The sequence below is a fragment of the Corythoichthys intestinalis genome, chromosome 1, assembly GCF_030265065.1.
Source record: "Corythoichthys intestinalis isolate RoL2023-P3 chromosome 1, ASM3026506v1, whole genome shotgun sequence".
In the NCBI taxonomy this organism is placed as follows: domain Eukaryota; kingdom Metazoa; phylum Chordata; class Actinopteri; order Syngnathiformes; family Syngnathidae; genus Corythoichthys; species Corythoichthys intestinalis.
In genome coordinates this window covers 59,036,834-59,058,753 of record NC_080395.1, presented here as the reverse complement: position 1 = coordinate 59,058,753, position 21,920 = coordinate 59,036,834, and the positions used below count along the sequence as shown (strand labels likewise).

The 21,920-nt window shown below is 37.6% G+C and overlaps 1 protein-coding gene and 2 long non-coding RNA genes across 10 annotated transcripts in view; 1 reads left to right on the top strand and 2 right to left on the bottom strand.

The window, feature by feature from the left end:
* Positions 1-1,148: 1,148 nt before the first annotated feature.
* ddb1 (damage-specific DNA binding protein 1) overlaps positions 1,149-21,920 on the bottom strand; it is an 86,767-nt gene continuing 65,995 nt past the window's right edge. The window contains exons 23-27 of the mRNA XM_057833603.1: positions 19,696-19,805; positions 16,957-17,126; positions 7,907-8,009; positions 7,370-7,493; positions 1,149-1,468 (exon numbers count right to left, since the gene is read on the bottom strand). Coding sequence (XP_057689586.1) covers positions 1,385-1,468; positions 7,370-7,493; positions 7,907-8,009; positions 16,957-17,126; positions 19,696-19,805 — 591 coding nt within the window. The 3' untranslated portion in view covers positions 1,149-1,384. The remainder of the gene's footprint in view (positions 1,469-7,369; positions 7,494-7,906; positions 8,010-16,956; positions 17,127-19,695; positions 19,806-21,920) is intronic.
* LOC130914462 (uncharacterized) lies at positions 10,657-15,696 on the top strand. 8 transcript variants are annotated; one of them, XR_009062932.1, is made up of 12 exons: positions 10,662-11,187; positions 11,866-11,993; positions 12,138-12,275; positions 12,377-12,452; positions 12,731-12,834; positions 12,910-12,964; positions 13,082-13,500; positions 13,702-13,773; positions 13,861-13,932; positions 14,096-14,182; positions 14,283-14,394; positions 14,492-15,695. It is a non-coding gene; the product is annotated as an uncharacterized LOC130914462 (long non-coding RNA). The 8 variants fall into 8 exon arrangements; XR_009062931.1 differs by having other exon boundaries at positions 10,659-11,187; positions 13,082-13,773; positions 14,067-14,182; positions 14,492-15,694; XR_009062930.1 differs by having other exon boundaries at positions 10,661-11,187; positions 13,082-13,773; positions 14,492-15,693.
* Positions 13,193-16,152, bottom strand: LOC130914478 (uncharacterized). The gene is made up of 2 exons (XR_009062936.1): positions 15,595-16,152; positions 13,193-15,522 (listed from the first exon to the last, which is right to left on the bottom strand). It is a non-coding gene; the product is annotated as an uncharacterized LOC130914478 (long non-coding RNA).

Genomic DNA, 21,920 nt, shown 5'->3' with positions numbered 1-21,920 from the left:
TTCAGATGGTCCCTGGCAAACTTCAGACGGGCCTTCACATGTTCTGGCTTCAACAGGGGAACCTTCTGAGCAATGCATGATTTTAAACCATTGCAGCAAAGTGTTTTACTGACTGTAAGTAGCCTTGGAAACTGTGCATCCAGCTCTCTTCAGGTCATTGACCAGCTCCTGTCATGTAATTTTAGGCTGAGCCCTCACTTTTCTCATCATGAGTGATGCCCCACGAGGAGAGATATTACATGGACACCCAGTCCGAGGTAGATTATCAGTCATGTTTAGCCTTTTCCATTTTCTAACAATTGCTGCAACTGTTGATTTACTTTCACCAAGCTGTTTTCCAATTGTCCCATAGCCTTTTCCAGCTTTGCGGAGCTCAGCAAATCTTTTTCTCCAGTGTCTTTTGAAAGCTCTCTGGTCTTGCCCATGGTAGCAGTTGGATTGTGACTGAATGTGAGGTGCACAGGTGACAAAGAGCTAAACCCCGTAATGTGTGGGTGGTTACTGATGGGGTAGAGGTGGACTTTAAGATAGACTGACAACTCGTTGAGAGTCATAATTATTGGTAATTATCAGGGGTACAAATACTTATGAACCCCAGTAAATTACAAATAAATTATTGAAAAATGTGAGTTCCAGATTTTTTTTTTAGTTTACTTCTCTGAGTGGAAATGCATCTAAGATTGAAATTTCAGACCTCTACCTATTTTCTAAGTGGGTGAACTTGCAAAATCACGAGGGACTCAAATACTTCTGCTCCCCACTGTATCTTAAAAAGACAGGATAAGATTTGTTAGACTACAAAATAAAAAGTTCTTGATTAAATTATTGGTAATTAAATGCAACAAAGAACCAGGGCAACAGTATTAAAGCAAATGTTTATTAGAACAAAGAAAACATCAACAAGACAAAATATCTATAAATCTATCATATCTTGTTCTTCAGACTTGAATAACAACCTTTGACATGTGAAAAGCATCTCATTTCAACCGCGGCATGAAAAGGTCCCGCGATGCTGCTCGGAACAGTCGCAACATGTGCTAAAAGACCCTTTTTGGTAAGGAAAATGGCAGCGTTCCCTATTTTGAAGTTACACATTATTCCACACCAACGGAGCCACACAAGTTCAGACCAATCTCTTGGTTTTGGTCTTTTTGTGTGTTTTTTTTTTTTTTTTTTTTTTTTTTTGGGATGCGATGTTGGTTTGCCAGGAGCTTTATTTCTAAATGAAGAGTTCAATTTGGGTGCACCTTCAAGGACTCGACCCCTGACAAACATGCACACAATGCTTATTCATATTTATTTACACTTCAGCAAGGACCAAACACTCGTTTTCTCATTCATCTCACGAGGAGCAGCATTCTTTGTGACTGCGAGGCGTGAAATGCTAGTGGATCCTTGTCAGTTCCTCCACAATCTTAATGACCTCGTCCACTGTGGCTTCACGCTTCATGCCGCTGCCGTCATCGATCTGGAATTGAACCACATCAAACAGTGGGCCGTCATACGTGAGACACACCTCGCCAAGAATGGTTATGGAATAAATAAACAAACATGGAAGGCCAAGGACAGCTTCGCATCATTGATTTTACCTGTGCAATATGATTATATCCTTTATTGCTTTCAAAATGAATACAAATACAATTTTAAACTTTTGCCGCAGGCAATTCCACTAGACGGTGTGAAGAAAAGTAAAACATTGTGCTGTTGTTTCTCCCCAACCCCGCCAACCCAACCCAAAAGAGCCACAGTCTGCACGCACAAGGCCAACGGGTCAGACGCACACAGTATCTGCTCAGTGACTTTCATGTTTTAAATGTGAACAAGACAAGAAGTGGCGATCTCAACTGTGGCAAAATGTTGAGAGATGTAATCACTGAATATGAAATGCCAAGGAAGGAAGGACAATTTGTGCAGGGCATTTTCCATTTAATACGTCACCACTTATAATAGCATGTCGATAGTATACGGGTTGACGTCAAAGTAATTGATTGGGTGTTTAGCAACAGCTTTATTTTCAGTAACACCACTCGTGACATAATTGTCTGTGTGTGTGTGTTTTGTCGAGTGTGAGAGGGTTGGACACCAAAACTATCACAGTATGCGATTCACACAGTCAAATAGTGTAAAAATTATTATTATTTTTTAAATAGAGAACTATAACCCATGGATCCTTAGGGCTGGGGAATATATTGCTATTGCCTTATCATTATATTGGGCAGCAGCAAAACAACAATCAGTTGTTTTAAGTTTTTAAACTGTTGTACTGTAGGTTTGACAGGTGTTTTCAACAAATATTTGGGTGCAGATCTCAGTTGTTCCTTTATCAGGTCAAGTATTATTCTCCAGTTGTTGTGTTGCACACAAATAATTCTTTGTAAAAACATACCCTTAAACCCTTAAAGGGAAACAACACCATTATTAAGTCCACCCTATCGTAAAGAATCTTGTTTACAAACTTGAAGAAAAAAATTATTCCCTTATGTGTAACATTGGAGAAAAATGCAAATTAAAGCCAGTTTTCAAGGAAAACATTTCATCAATGCCACTACTATTTTAGCCAATCAAATGTGAGTATCCCAAATTGCCTTCCTGATTACATCATTAATACGTTTACATGGGTACATTTACTCCGAATTAAGGCCTGATTGGAATAAAAATGCTTTGTGTACACACGCTATTCAGACAGGATTCTTGCACCATTTTAAAAGTCAAATTTAATGCTTTTTAAGACATTTTCAAGATGTTAAAAGTATAATTGAATGCCAAAACTGGTGGCGACATTGTTCATGTCTATTTCTGCGTCCAAGCACTTCTGTTCCTCTGTCTCCATACGTTTTTGATACTCAGTCTTTTGTTAGTACCCTCAGTTTTGTTTGCCACTGTGTTTTTGGATCTCCGCAGTCTTTGGTTTGTATTTTGTTTTTGTTGGCTTTAATTAAATCATTTTTGCACCGCCTGCCTGCCTCGCCTCCATTTCCCTGCAGTTGGGTCCAAACCACCTGCCCGCCGGAGAAACGTGACAAAAACATGTCAAAACAATTTCTGATGAAGGAAAAACTAATTTCTTTCACTGTAAACACAGAACTGCTGCCCAAGACCACTGGTGTTTTTCTCCTCTAATGTGCGACTCGATGGCTTTGACCCACATTGTCCCTAACAAACTATTTTTGCAGGATTTTGCACCGGGCACTGTTGTTATTTTCCACCTTTCAAGTAAACATAACCAGGAAATGGCATAATGGTGATAATGCAAGTTGCTAATGTACGCTGAGGTTGCGGGCATCTTTCCGTATAACGTATATTAATCCTAAACTCTCGTATTTAGTGCACGGCCATGAATAAAACAAATGCAAATCATTAGAATTTTAAGGCGGACTACAGTGATTTCCCTGGCATTAAAAGCATTGTCTGGAAATGTAATACCTACGGCAATTTTCCATTAAATTTCAGACTTTGATTCTCCAGATTTTAAATTTAAGACATTTAGGGGCGGTTTACATGGTGACGCTCCAAGAATCCGCCAAATTTCATGTTTGCATTTACATGGTTCTGTCTTGGTTCCGTCTCAGTTCAAATGATGTCGCAATTCCGCGTAAAAACGATGTAGTATTCATGCCGGGCCCTAGAGGGCAGTGCAGTTTTACAAAGCGAGAGCCAATGATGCCATACTTGACAACAACCTCCTTAGCCAGGAAGACAACACACCCACCCACTCGAAGAAACGGTGTCACCCCCCGACGTTTTATTTTGCAGTTTTATTCACGGTTTTTCCTGTATATTTATTTTTTATAATTGTTAAAAAAAACTTAACAATTATCATTAGATATATGTTTTCGTTAAATTATCAGTCATTATGTAATGTATATATTTATAATTTATACAATGTTGATGAAAGGTTAATTAATGAAATTAAAATGCATAAAAACAAATACACAATGGTTACGGCCTTAAGTAACACTTTAAATTTTAAAAAATCGTATTCAACTGATTGCGTGCCATTGACAGAGCTAGACGTCCAAACCATTTCGACTTGAAGGGGTGAATGAACAAACATTTATTCACTTTTCCCAGTAGAAATGGATTGGACATCTTTTGCGCAGTCGATGGCTGCCAGTGAATTAAATGAGTGCTCTGTAATGTTAAAAAAAAGTGCATTAAAGGCATAAGAAAGCAGCGACCATATACTTCAAAAACTTGAAACTTAATAGAGAAAAACAGATACGTTTTCGATTCTGCACCCATTTTTTGCATAAAAACAGCTGTCAGACCTATGTCTCCGTGTTATGTTATAAGGTGTCTTTTCTTTTTTAACCTGTCCTGTTCAGCTGCTCAGACACTGGTCTTAACAGTTTTAATGTATCATATGGGAGTTTGATATACTCCCATTGTGGTTGTTCATTGTGTTTTATTTATCAGGAGAAAGCAGCAAGCATAAAGGGGTTATGGGCGGACAGAAAGGAAGGAAGCAGACAGAAGAACAAACAACAGGAAATACATTACATGCCTATGTTACCTATGACCATAGTGGTGCAATTTTTAGCCAATTATATTTATCTGTGGAAACTAGGGTTGAACGATATTGGAAAAAACTGACATTGTGATTTTTGGGGGGTTTGCAATATATTGTGATATACAGTGTATCACAAAAGTGAGTACATCGCTCGCATTTCTGCAGATATTTAGGTATGAGACAACACTGACAAAATTACACCTCGACACAATGAAAAGTAGTCTGTGTGCAGCTTATATAAAAGTTAATTTATTTTCCCCTCAAAACAACTCAAAATATAGCCATTAATATCTAAAACCCTGGCAACAAAAGTGAGTACACCGCATGGGAACTATGTACATCCCTAAATGTCCAAATTGAGTACAAAATGTCATGTGACTTGTTACATGAGTGCTGTCAGCATTGCTGCAGAGATTGAAGAGAAGGGGGGTCAGCCTGTTAATGCTCAGACCATATGCCGTATTCTACATCAAATTGGTGTGCATGGCTGTCACCCAAGGAGGAAGACTCTTCTGAAGACAGTACACAAGAAAGCCCGCAAATGGATTACTGGAACCATGTCCTGTGGTCTGATGAGACGAAGATTAATTAGTTTGGTTCCGATGGACTCAAGCATGTGTGGCGGCGAGCAGGTGAGGAGTACAAAGATAAGTGTGTCATGCCTACAGTCAAGCATGGTGGTGGGAATGACCCCCCCCCCCCCCCCACACACACACACACACACCTCTTCAATCTCTGCAGCAATGCTGACAGCACTCCTGTAAAGAGTCACATGACATTTTGGAGGGAAAATGACAAGCAGTATTCAATTTCGACATTTAGGGATGTACTTAGTTCCCATGCGGTGTACTCACTTTTGTTGCCAGGGGTTTAAATATTAATGGCTATATTTTGAGTTATTATGAGGGGAAAATAAATTAACACAGACTGATTTTCATTGTGTCAAAGTGTCATTTTATCAGTGTTGTCCCATGAAACGATATACTTAAATATCTGCAGAAATGCGAGGGGTGCACTAACTTTTGTAATACACTGTATATTGCAGTATTAAAACTAGAAGAATTTTCACCAGACTTGAATAGCAACCAATCAGCATCTTGTTTGACCACGTTGTTTTTATTAAAGATGTCCCGATCCGATCACATAATCGAAAATCAACCTGATTGTGCCATTTTTCAGAGGATCGGCTTTTTAATTAAAAACTTTTTTTTTTCTGCATCATACTCGTGCAACCTCTCACACTCCCTCCTGAAAAGCAGTGCGACCAAACTCTTTCTTGGTCACCACTGCAGCTAGCGTTTGGTACTTAAAGTTAACGATGATTGACAGATTTGTAGCTTTATTTGGCCAGAGACGCCTCAGTAGCGTTACAATGAAAGGCACAAATGTGTTAATCATCGTTAAACTAGCAGCCCAGTCTGAAGTGTGCTGTGGCAACACATTCGTTGTGTAAGTGAGAAGCTGTTCTCTTCTTTTTTTTTGTTATCGGATTAGGACTCAGTATTAGCAGATTTTCAAAATCAGGTGACTTGGACTCGGCTGCAAATATATGCGATCGGGACATCCCTAGTACTCATATAATACCGTTTAATCTAACGGGTTTTATCTGTGAATGGTGAAGAATAGTGTATATAAAAAGGATCCAGGAAGTCATGTCTCTGCACAACTGCTGTTTTTATGAATAAAAAGTTTACATTAGAAAAAAACAAACAAAAACCAATCACACATCCTGCGATGGCATTATTGCGCATGCGCACATTGCGATGTCGATGTGCAAACGATATATTGTGCAGGCCTAGTAGACACCATGTGGAGGGCCTGATAACCGAGGTGGAAAAAAATGGAGGTGAGTCAAAAGGAGACGTGATTAGGCTTGGTGAAGCGTTCTGAAATCAGCAATGTGAGGTGTGGAACACAGTATGATGTAAATCACATGTAAGTGCGGATATGTTGACATCCTATTCTATGCTGTCATAAGTTGTCACATAAAACCAACCAACAGTCGATACAAATGTCACTGCCACAAAACTGAAAAATGCTATTTCAAAGTGAAATATAGAGTTTATACATTTGAGTAATAAAAAATAATAGTTTTATCCAACGACCTATGATTCAAAGCTGCATCTTATTGTGCATTTCATGAAGCAGACATTCACTTGTTTGTTTAAATAATTACAAGTGTGATACATAAAGCAGTTATTGTTACAAGGTCAATTTACATTTCTGGAACTAAATTTATCCAATAACTTTTGTTTCTCTTATGTGTTAATTAAAAGTGTTACACATGAGAACAAATACTTTTCTGTATGCTCGATGTCTTAAGACGGACGATGTTTCCCCCCTGATAAATTGATTATCCCTAAATTGCTCTACCATCATATTGTTATTGTTGGCAAACTAGTGCAATCACTTACAATTCTATTCCCACTACTACTAGATACCAAGCAATATTATAGTCCCTTCAGGCATAAGCAGTGCAAAGCTGACATGACAGCTATCTGATTAGATACTTAGGACGCCAGCTTTCATGAGCTTCTTCGACATCGCGGTCAAATTATTGCTTTTTTGCACATTGATGGTGTCGGATCAAGTGCGATGTTATAAAACCAATAAAGCAACAATCTATTACCGTGAATATGTATATGTATGTGTGACTATACTGTATGTAGGGCCGCCATTTGGGGAAGACTGCTGTTGGCCATCTGGACACTAAAGTTGCCTTAAATATGTGGCCAAGAACAGTAAAGCGTTCACATGATAATGTCTGTCAATTCCAAAAGATGTAAGGGACTGATATTTTGGTGAGTCAGTGTCTGAATAAATGTTTTTTTGAAGATAGAGGAAGATGATCTTGCCTACCTGTAGCGTACTGACAACCTCCTGCATCTTGGCTCTACCTAGATCCAGGAAACTCTCAATCAGATCGCCGTCAATAAATCCTGTGGCCTGATCAGTCTTTCGCTCCGTGTGGAAGGACCTCCAGGTGCAGTAAAGTCAAGGATAATCAATACAAGGCGGCCGCTCTGTCTGAAGATGGTACGTACGGTATAAATAACGCTTGCTTCATCTCAGGTTTACTTAAAAGCATCCTATAAATGTGACAAACTATACTGTAAAGAGGACTGATGATTTTCAGTTAAAGTGGTCTATTATGGCCATTCTAATCACCGGCTCTGCTGTTACATTGCGGCTGTACAATACTCCTGTATGTACATATTAAATAATAATAATCTGTATTTTTGTTGTCTTGAAATTTAAATGAAAGACATTTTTAATATCACAGAGCAAACACACAGAGCTCCAGTCTTGAGAAGAGTGTAGGCACTGTGTTTCTGTGCTGCATCCTTTATTTTAAACAGATGGCAAGCATACACATGCCTGCACAACAAAGGATATAAGCTGTGTTCTATCTTGCCCACACTCTTGATGACTTTGTTGAGGCGGGTCTGAAGGTCCGAGAGAAGGCTGTACCAAACCTCAGACAGTGAGGTCACCAGTCCTAACGCCCACATTCAAGAAAAAGGAAAGAACACATGCAGTATTTAGGAGAAGGAAATTAAGAGTACCATGTGTCAGTGAAAGTACAATATCCCCATTCAGAGTATTAAACAATAGAATGACTTTTCACGCAGGTAGGGAAAAACCTTGTCAGAGCCGGTCGTGTAATAGAACGCAAACACTTTTCATGATAAATAAGTGAACGAATCATTAGTCGGATGGCGTTTCCCATAATGCAAGTTTCATGCTTGTATGCCAAAACTACTTTGTGCAGAGTGAAAAGTAACATTATTTCACAACATTTAATAATTCATTGGGATTTCCTGTTAAATTTTACAGTTGCAAGCCTATGAGAGTGTAGTACGTGCTTCTCTGAGCGCTGGATAAAACACAAGTTTGCTAACTTCTGCATTATTCTGAAACACTGGGGAACATTATCTGTATTAAAACTAGTGCTGTCAAATGTATCGCATTAACGGGCGGTAATTAATTTTTTAAAAAATTAGTCACGTTAAAATATTTGACGCATTCAACGCATACGCGGAATGACCCGTTCATGCATTGCCTCAAACAGATTACAATGACGCCGTTTTTTGCACATTGAGAGCTAAGAGGCAGAGAAAGGCAAGTGGACACAGGCATTCATAAGACCAAGCTGTTCATTGGCATAAGCTTTGCAACTCCTTCACAACAAACCTAAGTATCATTTAGTGAAAGCACAACAAAAATAATATTCCTATCCCTCAAAAAAATAAAAAAATAAAAATGTTCACAAAAAGAAAAGCACTTCAATCTGTATTAATGAGGCCCTATTCTTACACAGTTAAACAATGCAAAGAGAACTGGCATTCCCAATCAAAATAGCATGCAATGCAAAATACACATAAAACTTACTCAGACTTTGGTCAATCTCTATTCAAACATTTCGTTTAGCTCAACAAATACACTGGATGGCAATATTTAGTAGAGGTGTGCAAAATTTCCGATTCTTAGATTATTCGCGATTCGGCCGTGGAAGAATCGAGAACGATTCACAAACATCCAAATTCCGATTATTGAAATATGCCAAGTAAAGCAGAAGTACGACACACTCAGCGCGCTGCGCGGTCTTTGGTACGCAATTAGGGACGGAGCGAGAGTAGCTAAACATCATGCTTCTCATTACCCGGCCCCTCGGGTAACGCCAATGCTCAACTCACGGCTCTAGCTCAACTCATGCCACGAGATTAAAAAAAAAACAAAAAAAAAACATACCTGACTGCTGCCGAAAAGCTGCTACAAGCCACATTATGTTACGGTAGATATCATTTATATAGGACTAGATGCATTATAGCTTCGGTATCGTTACCAGCACATCTACTAAAAACTAGATGCGGGCGTTAGTAACGGCCGCCATCTTAAAGCAGTACACTTCCCTGCAAGGCTGTTGTTGCGAACCTTCCAAGCGAACCTAATTAACTTTTTATCTAAAATACTCCGAAATCGGTAAAATATTGACTTGAATCTATCTTTAAAATAGTTTTAAAACTTTTACATGTTGAAAGTAGACAAAAGAGAAATTATGGAATAACAGGAGCAATTTTAACAACTTTAACGGTTGATTCACAACATTAAATTAATTGAAAGTAGTTTAAAGCTGCTGATATAGAATGGGGACTGGAGTTTTTTATTTACTGTTATTTTTGTATATTTGTTTACTGCTATATGTTAACTTGATACTGAAATAGTAGTTTGGTTTAGCCTGAGAGGATTTTTGAACAATTTTGGAACTAATGTACAAAACAAATTTAAAAAAAGGGAGTGGGGTGCATCAATAATCGTTTTATAATCGAATCGGAGCCTCTGAATCGTAATCGTAATCGAATCGTTAGGTGCCCAAAGATTCCCAGCTCTAATATTTAGTCACAATATACAAACTATCCGAGGTCTCGTACGTTGTGAAGCCAGCACTCAAATGACCGTGAAATACGATGGACCCAGTAAAAAGGGAACTACAGCGTCAGTTGAGGGACAAAACACACTCATTGGCTTGATTTCTACGTAATTTAAAACTCACCATTGACACCTTGTGGTGTATTTCAATCACTACCTTACGTAGTTAAAGACAGTGTCGAAGAACGGCTGGGAGACCATGTGATGTCACCGCTTGGCGATGTCAACAATGGCGAGCTACTAGTTTATATTTTGATTGAAATTTTTACAATTTTTTTTAAAATGAAAAGATTAATGTTAATAATGTTAATGCCATCTTATGGATTTATTGTTGTAATAAACAAATACAGTACTTATGTACAGTATGTTGAATGTATATATCCGTCTTATGTCCTATCTTTCCATTCCAACAATAATTTACAGAAAAATATGGCATATTTTAGAGATGGTTTGAATTGCAATTAATTACAATTAATTTTTAAGCTGTGATTAATTTCATTAAAAATTTTAATCTTTTGACAGCCCCAATTAAAACACATAAAACTTATGACCACCATGAGACTGAGTTGGAAGACAACCCTCCTGACAATTTGTGAGGTCCCTGATATTGCATACAGACTATTCATGTGTTCATCTAAAATAACAGTACACTACGTGGTATTAAGTGCCTCTGGTTTATGGGGTCAGATTAGTCTCATAAGTACTCGTACACACATTGTGGGATTCATAAACACATAGCATGCGAAACACACACACATTGTGGGATTCGTACACACATTGTGGGATTCGTAAACACATAGCACGCGAAACACACACACATCGTGGGATTCGTACACACATAGCACGCGAACCACACACATTGTGGGATTCGTAAACACATAGCACGCGAAACACACACACATCGTGGGATTCGTAAACACATAGCACGCGAAACACAAACACATTCACCAAATGTGTGTGTGAATTGTTTTACGCGCATTTGTAACGTGCTTCCAATTACAAATTCCCACTTACGAATACAAATTCCCACTTACGAATGTGTGGATCGTTTTGATACCCGTCATGCGCAACTGAGAAGAACACATGCATTTTTTTAACTGGAGCCCGTCTTCAGCCAATCAGACGTCTTCTTCTTAAACAGCCAATCACAAGGGCTGGGCTGTTTCGTTACGTCACTGCTGTGCGCCTTCAAGTCCGGCTGGAGATTCCTTTTAGACTACAACGCAGTTCATGCGGTTGTCGTGCGGGTAAGTAAATTTCTAAAGTATTTTCTTTTTATAGTGCCTTTTGACCACTAACCTATGTAAGCAATTACATATACACGAAATACTTAATTGGAATATTGTTCATATTGCAAGACGAAAGCGTAACGAAGTTAACGTCTCATGATAAGGAGTAAACACTAGCTTCCTTGCTTCTATTGTTGTCGTTGGAAGGGAGTAATATTTCTAAAGTATATTCATTGTATAGTGCGTTTTGTCCGCTAACCTCTGTAAGCAAATACATATACACGAAAGACTGAATTGGAATATTGATGATATTGCAAGACAAAAGCCTAATGAAGTTAACGTCTAAGCAGTAAACATGTTGGTCGCCAAAGTTTTAATGGCGATTCGGTTATTGTTCAAGAGAGATTTTTTTACATTATAGCCGGTTAACAGCGTACGGAAGTTAGCATTGTATGATATAAGCATTAAACATTTGGGTCACCTGGGTTTTAATGGAGTTTCGTGCTTGAAATCATACAGAAATTAACCATATGGCTAGTGACCCAATTAAGCCATTATATTTTGAGAAGGCTAAGTCCTATATATATTAAAATTTTTCAAAAAAGCTTAACTGCTAATCATTGTTTTCGGGAGTGTATGTATAAAGTATTTGGAAGTCATTTTTCAAATTTGTCTTTCTGTGCATGTGCTTTACAGTTGGTGTACAACATGGAGAAGAGGTTCCAGGAGATTTTCAATTTTATGTCTAGGGGTGAATTCCCTAATTTATAGTGAATCTCAGAAATGTGCTTTAAGAAGATATATGCAGAAGCTCAAACTGAAGGGTGAGTAGGCAAAGTATTTGTGATGTTGCTGTTATTTATAATATATATATATGTGTGTGTGTGTGTGTGTGTGTGTGTGTGTGTGTGTGTGTATACAGCTATATAATTGTTATTTGTGTGTATTTGTGTTTATATGTGATCCAGTCCCAAAGAGAAGCACGATCACTGTTTAATGAAGTACACTCGGCTTCAATTGGTGCACACACAGGCACTGTTAAAACCAGATCCTCAATGTACTCCAGAAATTATTGGGATGGCATGACGGTGGACATTGACTGATGGGTATGTGATGGTTTATTTCTGCATTTTGTCACTAACTAATTTTGGTGAGCTATTTCAGATCTTATTAACCTGACCCGTTTCTCATGACGATTTGTTTTAAGGTCTCTGAATGCGACGGATGTCAGAGGACTGGTAACTCTTTGGCTGTGTGTGACACAGCCATTACAAAGCATTAAGGTATATTTTCATACTGACCGTGTGTAATCAAATAAAGAAATGTATTTCTGGTTTTTATTACATGCGTGAAAAATTGGAAACAGCTTTGTCTAATGTCACGCATGTATTTAATATTTGGACATGCGTGAAAATTAGGTTTTTATGTGTTCCCTTCATATCAAGGTGGGAGCCATCTACCCAGATTAAGTTAAAAACTTCAAAGATAAAACATGGTGCTCTTCAGATTTTGTAGGAATAGCTGTAAGAGATATGTTCAATATTGGATTTGCCTTTCACAGGTGTCTGCTGTTTGGGAGTTGGTTGGGATAGACCTGACTGGGCCTCTCCCAAAAACCAAGGATGGCTTTCAGTACATTCTTACTGCCACCGATTATTTTTCCAAGTGTGTTGAGGCCTTTCCTTTAAAAAACAAAACAGCATCAGAAGTGGCATAACGTATCTGCTCAATTGTTTATAGACACAGATGCCCCCAAAGAATCCTGTCCGACCAAGGAAGAGAATTTGTCAATTAGGTATCTGAATGCATTAAATTATTTTCACAGTGGGATTTTGGCATTGTTGTTTTCCCCCTTTTTTATTTATTTTTTATTTTTTTAATTGGATTTATTTACAATGTATCAATTTTTCAGCTCAACGATAACCTTTGTGCCTCCTGTGCATTGAAAGGAGTGTTACAGCTGCATATCATCCTAAGACGAATGGGCTGGATGAGAGGACAAATAGCAAACATAAAACGGCAAGTTGTTGTTGGTGTTCTAAAATGTATATCTAATTGTACCCTTCTACTTCGTACAGCTCTTACAAAATTGGTGAACGACCGACAGGATTTGTTTGGTGGTTTGGCCTATTCAGTAGATAATTTTGACCGGATGGTCATCTGGTCAAGTGCCGTAAATAATAACTTTTTTGATTTAACAATGTTGTGTTTTCAGTTAAATTACTGTGGGCTGCAGAGGATCAAGGCAAGGTGGAGGCTGTCGTTGGACCGTATAAATTATATGACACATCTTTTCATACGCTAAAAGGCAACGGCTGGCTGTCTGATGAAGTCAGTGGGAGCAATAAGTGTTTAGCAAATAACAAAGATTCTTGCCTTTTGCCAATTTTTTTATTTTGCTATGCAAGTATTTGATGCATACATGCATATCCTCATTGAAAGGCAGCAGCCAAGTGCTGGATATAGTTTTTCTCAATGCATTTATTTTTTGCCGGAGTATAGTTGTAATGTTGTTACCCCTTTTTTTAACAGGAGCCCATTCACCAACTCTCTGCTGTGGTAGCTGGGAGTCTGCTTTTGGGAAAATTTCAGCCTGTTAGAAAGGTAATCCATTTCATGCCAATATTTAGCTATATTATTTTAACGCCAGTAACCCAAAATAACAATAATTTGGTATTGTATGTTCTTCAGAGGAAATTCCCTGTTGAAAAAAAAAGTGTATTTGTCCTGTCCTGTCCTGTATGCGCTCATTGGATTTTAGTGGTTAGTGGGTTTCTTATATTTTCTTAAGACCTACCGATTCTGGAATGTATTATATATAGCTATTAATTTAGCTGATGCCATACAGAAGTTAAATTTCATTAGTAAGTTAACTACATAAATCTGTCATTGTGCAGAATTACACAAAGGAACTAACCTTTTATAGATTGTCCACATTTCTAAGAGAACACTGGTGATCAACGATCCCTTGAGTGACGAGGACAAATATGAGCAAAATCTTGCGGAATTGGAGGTAACCGCTTCAGAAAGTTTAAATTCCTAGTATTATGTTAATATGGAAGTTAATAGTTCAATGTTCATCTTCATTGTTTTGCTTATAAAACAATAATTAGGAACTTCTTGAGGTTGGCGGGCCGTGAGTTCCAAATAGAAACTTGGACTACCAAAACTGTGGCCCATAACAAGCAGCAGAACAACAGTAGCTGTGGGGTTTTCACATTAAAGGTAATGATTTTAAGATTTCGGAGTCTCTGCAGTAAAACTTTGCTGCTGTTGTTGTTTAGCACTGATATGTAACAGAATGCCTAAAATGCCATTTCAGTTTGCGGAAGAGTATATGGCCAATGGAGATCTCAGGCACAACCAGACCCACCTTCCCGAAGTTCTGAAGGCTCGAGGAGATCTAGCCTGTGCCCTCCTACAGGCTGGGAGTCTGAGATGTCTATTTAAATTTAAAAAATGTCTCAAAACTTACTTGGTCTCCTCACCTCACATAATTGAACTCCTGATTGCTCTCAATGTCACTATTTACTTTCAAAGGCATCCAAAGAACAGATCTGAGGATTTGCTGCTGCGCTTTATCCTCTCTTGCCATCATTGATCACTTATTAGGTTTGTCGCAATAAAAAAAAGTGTTTAAAAAGGTAGTAAAATTCATGTGGCAGGTCTTAACCCCTTAATGCCTGCAATATGAAGCAATTGTCAGAGAATCACAAAATGTGAAAAATAAGGTCTTAAACCTTTTTTTTTCCAAATTTGTAAAGAAAAATGTGTAATAAGCGCTCTAATATCTATTTTCCTTGTTAAATCCTGTTTTTCTCATGGAACATGCAGATGCATGAGTTGACTTGCATCCATTTTTTTTTTTTTTTTTTTTTGAGGAAAGAGTTCTAAATCCTAAGTGTATCAAATGTGATTCATTTGGCAAGAAAGCTCTGTTGCTCCAAGTCTTTCAAAAAATATATTTTTTTATATCCGTAATAGACTACCATCCTTTAAATACTGTCACTGTAGGTAGCATTTTTAACAGGCTTATAATGTCTATTTTTTTCCTTTTAAAATGGTCTTAAATTGGTTTAAGCATAGACATCACAATCATACATTAAGAAGTCTGAATTTTCCCAAGTATGACTTTCAAATAGGCTTGAAATGGAGAAAGTAATCTTAAAAAGATTTATTTAGCGGAAAAAAAGCCTGTTAAAAATGTGCCACATATAGTACAGTATTAGACATCTAATCTTGCTCTCATCATCCCTCTGCTGAGCGGTTCAATGAGTTTTTCACCAGTTGACATCCAATACATTTGAAGTGCATGGGAGGTCCTCCCACTCAAAATGGATGGGACGTCTTCAGCTGTCAATGACAGAGAAAGGCAAAACCGTTAAACGTATGCTACACGTACGCTACATTTGTTCGACGGGACACCTTGCATCGATAGTCCCCGCGGTCGAGTTGAGCTGTCAAAAACGGGGCTCCTACTTTTACAAAAGCTCCCCATTTGTCACTTGTCACTCAGTACACCGGACTTGAAGGCGCACAGCAGGGACGTAACGAAACAGCCCAGCCCTTGTGATTGGCTGTTTAAGAAGAAGACGTCTGATTGGCTGAAGACGGGCTCCAGTTAAAAAAATGCATGTGTTCTTCTCAGTTGCGCATGACGGGTATCAAAACGATCCACACATTCGTAAGTGGGAATTTGTAATTGGAAGCACGTTGCAAATGCGCGTAAAACAATTCACACACACATTTGGTGAATGTGTTTGTGTTTCGCGTGCTATGTGTTTACGAATCCCACGATGTGTGTGTGTTTCGCGTGCTATGTGTTTACGAATCCCACAATGTGTGTGGTTCGCGTGCTATGTGTGTACGAATCCCACAATTGCGTGTGGTTCGCATGCTATGTGTGTACGAATCCCACAATGTGTGTGTGTTTCGCGTGCTATGTGTTTACGAATCCCACAATGTATGTACGAGTACTTATGAGACTAATCTGACCCCATACTGGTTGGCGGAGGCGCCACAAAGGTGCTCTACTCAAGAAGATTCTTTACGGTCAGACTTGCAACATGCTTGTATAATGTCCCTACACTGTACATAACACATTGCTTAGACTTCTATTCTCAAATTGTACACATACTGTCCTTGAATAGTAATGCTGACATTAGTGTACCGGTTAAAGTAGAAGGATATTTATCTCTATTCAAGGATCGAACTTCAAGGATCGAAAGTTATGCTTGACGAGTCCTTTAAATGCTTTACATTTTTCTTTCAGGATAGTAGTCAATCAGTTGAGGGGAAAAAAGTAAAATAAATAAATAAATAAAGTACTATATGAAGCGACAGACACTGGAAACAGTTCAATCTTGTCTAGATCTTACGATATCTCCCTCTGAGCAAGTAAACATGGAAAGTTTACTTCAGTTTGCGTGTACTTGTTGGCCTTCGCCCTTTCCGAAGAGCACCAGATACATCACAGTCTCAACAGTTTTCAGGGACGATAAGGCTAACAGGAAGATTTTTCTTCACAAAATATAATGGCGGCATTTTTACTCAAGTGTACAGAGATGGTTCTCATTTCCTCTCAGACGAAAGCTGTTGAAGAGACACGCTGATGAAAAATCTAAAGTTAGGTTTATCTTTCAGCTGTTAGCTAAAGCTATTGGGGACATTCTTAAGTTTTCAAAATATTTTTTTAAAGGCTTCTTTAAGACAATTATCAGGCATCCTGGGTGCAATTGTTGAACACAAAATACGTAAACAGATTGATATTTGTGTGACTGTGCTTACCAATCATGCCATTGACTGTGCCAAAGAGAACAGATCCTTGGGTGGGTGTGGAACTTTCTCCCAAGTTCTGCAATACCAGCGACCCGTGGCAGAAGACATTAACAAATTCTCCGAGGTGGAAGAGTCCCACTTCCTGTAGGTGCTGCCTCTCCTCGTCTGTGGTGGCCGCACTGGCAGAAAGAATGGGTTGTCATACTCTGACTTGTTACAGGACAGACATAATGAAAAAGGGGCAAATGGAAAACTGGGAATTCCACTGAAGGGATTTGAAAAGACATCAAAAGAAATAAAGTGGACCGTCTTGAAATGTGTCGAGGCAATTGATTAATCTCAAGACAAACACCAGGACCAGAGCTATGAGAGGCTTTTGTAAAGGTCAGAAAATAGCAGCGGAAATGGATAACCAGGTGAGGAGTAGTGGAGAGAGCAGCGGCAAGAGAAGTATTACAAAAATAAAAGGTCAATAAGATTAAGTGCTGTGGCCTGAGGTATAAGATAGCTAACAAGTGGTGGCATGAGTCAAATAATTCTTCACAGAATAATCACAGCACTTGTGTAATGTTCAACTTTCAGAACCAAGCTTCTGAATTTGATGTCTCGAAGTAAAACTTGGCGTCACGGCGTATTTTGGCCGGTTGGATTAGAAAAAAAGGCCGATACCGACATACGTCAAATGTCCAAATATCGGTGCCGATAATCGGTCTATCTATAGAACCAACTCATTTATTGTGTAAGTGAGAGGCTGTTCTCGTCAGCGTGAGCCAAAGTTTGAGTGAATTTGAGTGGAGTAACGCATATGAATGTTAAGGAGAGTGATTAAAAGTATGACGTTAAAAGTGATGCAATGAAAAATGTGGGCGCGCCAACATTTTGTTCTGATGCACCTTAAAAAATGGTTAGGCGCACCAGTGCAACCAATTCAAAAAGTAAGTGTGGAGCCTAAATCGCAATGTTAATTTTCTTTCCAATATCGTTCAGGACTATCCCAAACAGAGCTATTCAAGTTATCTGGTGAAAATTCTTCTAGTTTTAATGTCACAATATATTGCAACCCCCCCCCCCCCCCCCCCAAAAAAAAAAAAAATCTCAATGATAGTTTTTTCCATATCGTTCAGGCCTAATTTACGTTTTTTTTGTTGTTGTTTTTTTTACAGGCTAAAAAGTAACAAAATAATACAAAAATACAATGGCATTGCCAAAGGACAAAAATATATGTTTTATACTCCGCCGCACTCCCGGAAAAAGCGGAAAAGGAAGCACTGTAAGAAGTACAGTACTGTAACAGGTTTGGAACTTTTGTTAAAATAAAAACAAACAAAAAAACTTTTTTCGGTATCTGATTCGGACTCTGTGTCAACAGATTCTCAAAATCACGTGACTCAGACTCGAGTGCAAAAATATGCAATTGGGACATCCCTAGTTCTAAGGTTGTGGTTTTAATAAGATCGAAATTATAAAAATCTGAAAAATTGTAATCAGCAAAGTTACTACAAGGAACTGCTTGAGAGATGCCAATTTGCGTGTAATGGCTCAATAAAATGTGTTGGTTTTATCTTTTAAATTGGCAAATTTTTACTTGACGTTCTGATTTTTGGGAAGTAATATTTATATAGCAGAAAACACACACAAGGCTGAAAATGCAGTTTCTGCTCTTGCACCCCTCTTTAAAAACAACTTGTGTTTTTAAGCCAAAACAACTGTTGTGTTTGATAAAACAATATCTCTTTTAGCTGCCTTAGCAGTTTCATGGCGCATTATGCCCCCAAACTATTTTTAATTCGTCTGTTTTACCCTGGAGACCCCCGTTTACAGACACTGCGCAACCGCTTTTGTTTCAACCCAGCCATAAAAAGAAGGTAATTATATTTATTATTCAGAATGTCCATCATTTTAAGCTTAGAATCATTAATTGACATCTAATATCTAGTTTAAAAAAAAAAACGAAATTAAAAAATTATTTACTCGCATATTTTAAACTTTTAAACAAATTACATCACAATGAAAAAAGTCGGGTGCTGCTTGTTTTAGCAGTTACCGTGTTTCACCCATAAAATCCCCACAAAGTCCGCCTTTGGCCATGCACAGCTGTGTCTTGACACTCGGTGATACATGCTACGCTGAGTTTTTAGATCAAAACAAGGTAAGTATGCGATAATATCTCGTTAAAATAATCGTGTCTTTACTTACGCTCTCTAATGCTTGCACCTCGAGTTACCGGAAAGCCACAAAAAGACATACATTGCAGTCCAACGCTAGCGCGAGAATTATGGACACAGCAGGCTAACTGACTAGCGTGTTATCAATTATCTTTTCGACGCTTGTTGCTGTTTGGATTGCTTATTATGGGATGATATCGATGTATTAGATACATTTGATGCTTAAATCATAAAACCTACTTTTAAGGTGTCAAAAAAATGCCCTCCTGTTCAATTGTTTTCTTCCCCCAGGAAATACAGATTTTAAGCTTTCCAATGATGTACCATACATGCATATAGGACAATTTTGAAACTTGGCCAAATTGGGGGTCTCAGAGCCAAAAAGTCACATGAGTGTTTTCGCCATCTACAGTGGGGAGAACAAGTATTTGATACACTCACAATGGGGAAACCCATTGGCAATGTATCAAATACTTGTTCTCCCCACTGTATATATGTAGGGTCCCACATGTAAATTTAGGTTTAATAAAAATAAAAAAACAGATTTTAAAAAATTATTATTCTTCCTTATTCAACTTCTCACCTGTCCTTTTGGCAGACGAACAAATTAAATGCGTTCTCCGCTCCAAGGAAGTTGTCATCGTCCAGGATTTCCACTGCACTCATCCAGTTGGGATTGAAGTCCCGAGCAATCTATGAACGTGCAAAATATGAGCATCAGTTTCATGATATACAATATAAATTCAGGGAAGTGCTGATTTCAAGCTCAGTTTACAGTGACAAGTTTCAAGCACAAATCCACTACTGGATGTTTCAAAAAACCTTTTGCTCAAGGCTTTTGAAGACAAAAACAACACACAGGAATCTATCATGCTATCAATTTATCATGCTACATGGGCAAAGATTTTTTGGTAGTTGCTTGCTTTTGATGATTTTGGTTGCAGTACATTTTTTATGTTTTTTTTTTTTTTTTCCATCTAATAAGTAGGCATATGCTTGCTGTCGGGCTGACTGCTCGCATCTCCAAATCACTGCTCTTTTGGAAATGAACAAAACAAATGACAAAAAAAGAATATAACAACATCTTTTCTTCAGTTACTCAAAAAAATTCTCACATTTGTAGAGTTGGTATTGCATAGGGCTGGACGATTTTGAAATCGAAGTGATTTTTTTTAAGGTCATTATGATTGATCACATTTACATTTTTAATCGACATAACATGGTGCTGATGGTAACTGTGTAGTTTGTAAGATTTTGAAAAGTCCCTCAAACAAAAGTCCAATGTTTATTTTTGCAAGCAATTTATGAACACTCCAGTAGAGGTAAGCTTTAACATTAAGCACACAAAAAGAAAATGGAATATAGGCTACTATACATTAAAATACAAAATGCCTTTTATTTTTCGAGCGCTCGCAAGCTTAATACTAGTATTCAAGGGAAAACGCTGAAAATTAGTGTCTCCTGGCCTCCCAAAACAATGAATAGTCACACACAAATGTTTTGGTAAACATTCATAGACATGAACTATCACATATATATTATGGGAAACGCTGTATCAACAAATCCTTCTAAAAGGTGTGCACACACTCAACTCTGTTAATTAACTGTATAGTTGAGATAATTTCTTATAGTTTTCTATTATCTATCTTTAATTAGTTTACAGTTTTGTTATTATTGACTCTGCATCTTAATATTACTGTCACTGTCAATCAGTAGTTTTTGAAGAAGTATTTGAACGAATTGGTGTTTAAAAGGGTGTCTTATCCCTGAGGGAGCAGTTTCTTTTATTTTTTTCAATTATATTTACCCCCCAAAAAACAAACAAACAAACAAACAAAACTTATTTATAACTCACTCAGTTATCTTCAATAACAGTTTGCATTGTTGAAAATATTTTATTGTAGACTTTGTATTTCTGTAACTTTGGGTCTCCAGTTTCAAATATTGACCATTAGAAGTGTTGTTTGCAAGATGCAGCCTGTTCAGTGCTGCTATTTTTTTTTTTGTTATAACTTACTTCTTATTTGAAATAAATGTTTGAATATTATCTACCGTATTTTTCGGACTGTAAGTTGCAGTTTTTTTCATCGTTTGGCTGGGGGTGCGACTTATACTATGGAGCGACTTATGTGTGAAATTATTAACACATTATTATATCATTTCACATGTTATTTTGGTGTTTTGGACTGACACTGATCGTTTGGTTAACTTGTTTGCATGTTCTTTATGCTATAGTTCTCTGAATAACTCTTAATAGCTATGTTACATTAACATACCGGCCACGTTCGCATTTCGTTGTTCATGCATCATGTAACATTATCATACTGTACACTTATTCAGCATGTTGTTCTCTATTGTATTTTTACTTTAAATTGCCTTTCAAGATGACATACCTGTTCCATGTGTTGGATTTTATCAAGTAAATTTCCTCCAAGAATGCGACTTATACTCCGTTGTGACTTATATATGTTTTTTTTCCTCTTCATTGGGCATTTTATGGCTGGTGCGACTTATACTTAGGTGCGACTTATAGTCCGAAAAATACAGTAGTTTTTTTTCTATGTATTCATTGCAGATTCTTAAAAACTACCAGTTAAAAAGAAAATAATAACAGAAAATCCAAGTAAAAAAATAAATAAAATTGAAAAGAATCGAGCTCATATGACGAGAAAAAAAAAACAAATTCTTGATCCATTTTTTGGCCAGATCACACTTTTTATTGCTACTGTATATCAAAACTGAATCATGTTTATTATTTGTAACATGGTCCAAACAAACCCCACTAATGCATTAAGAAGAAATATCCTA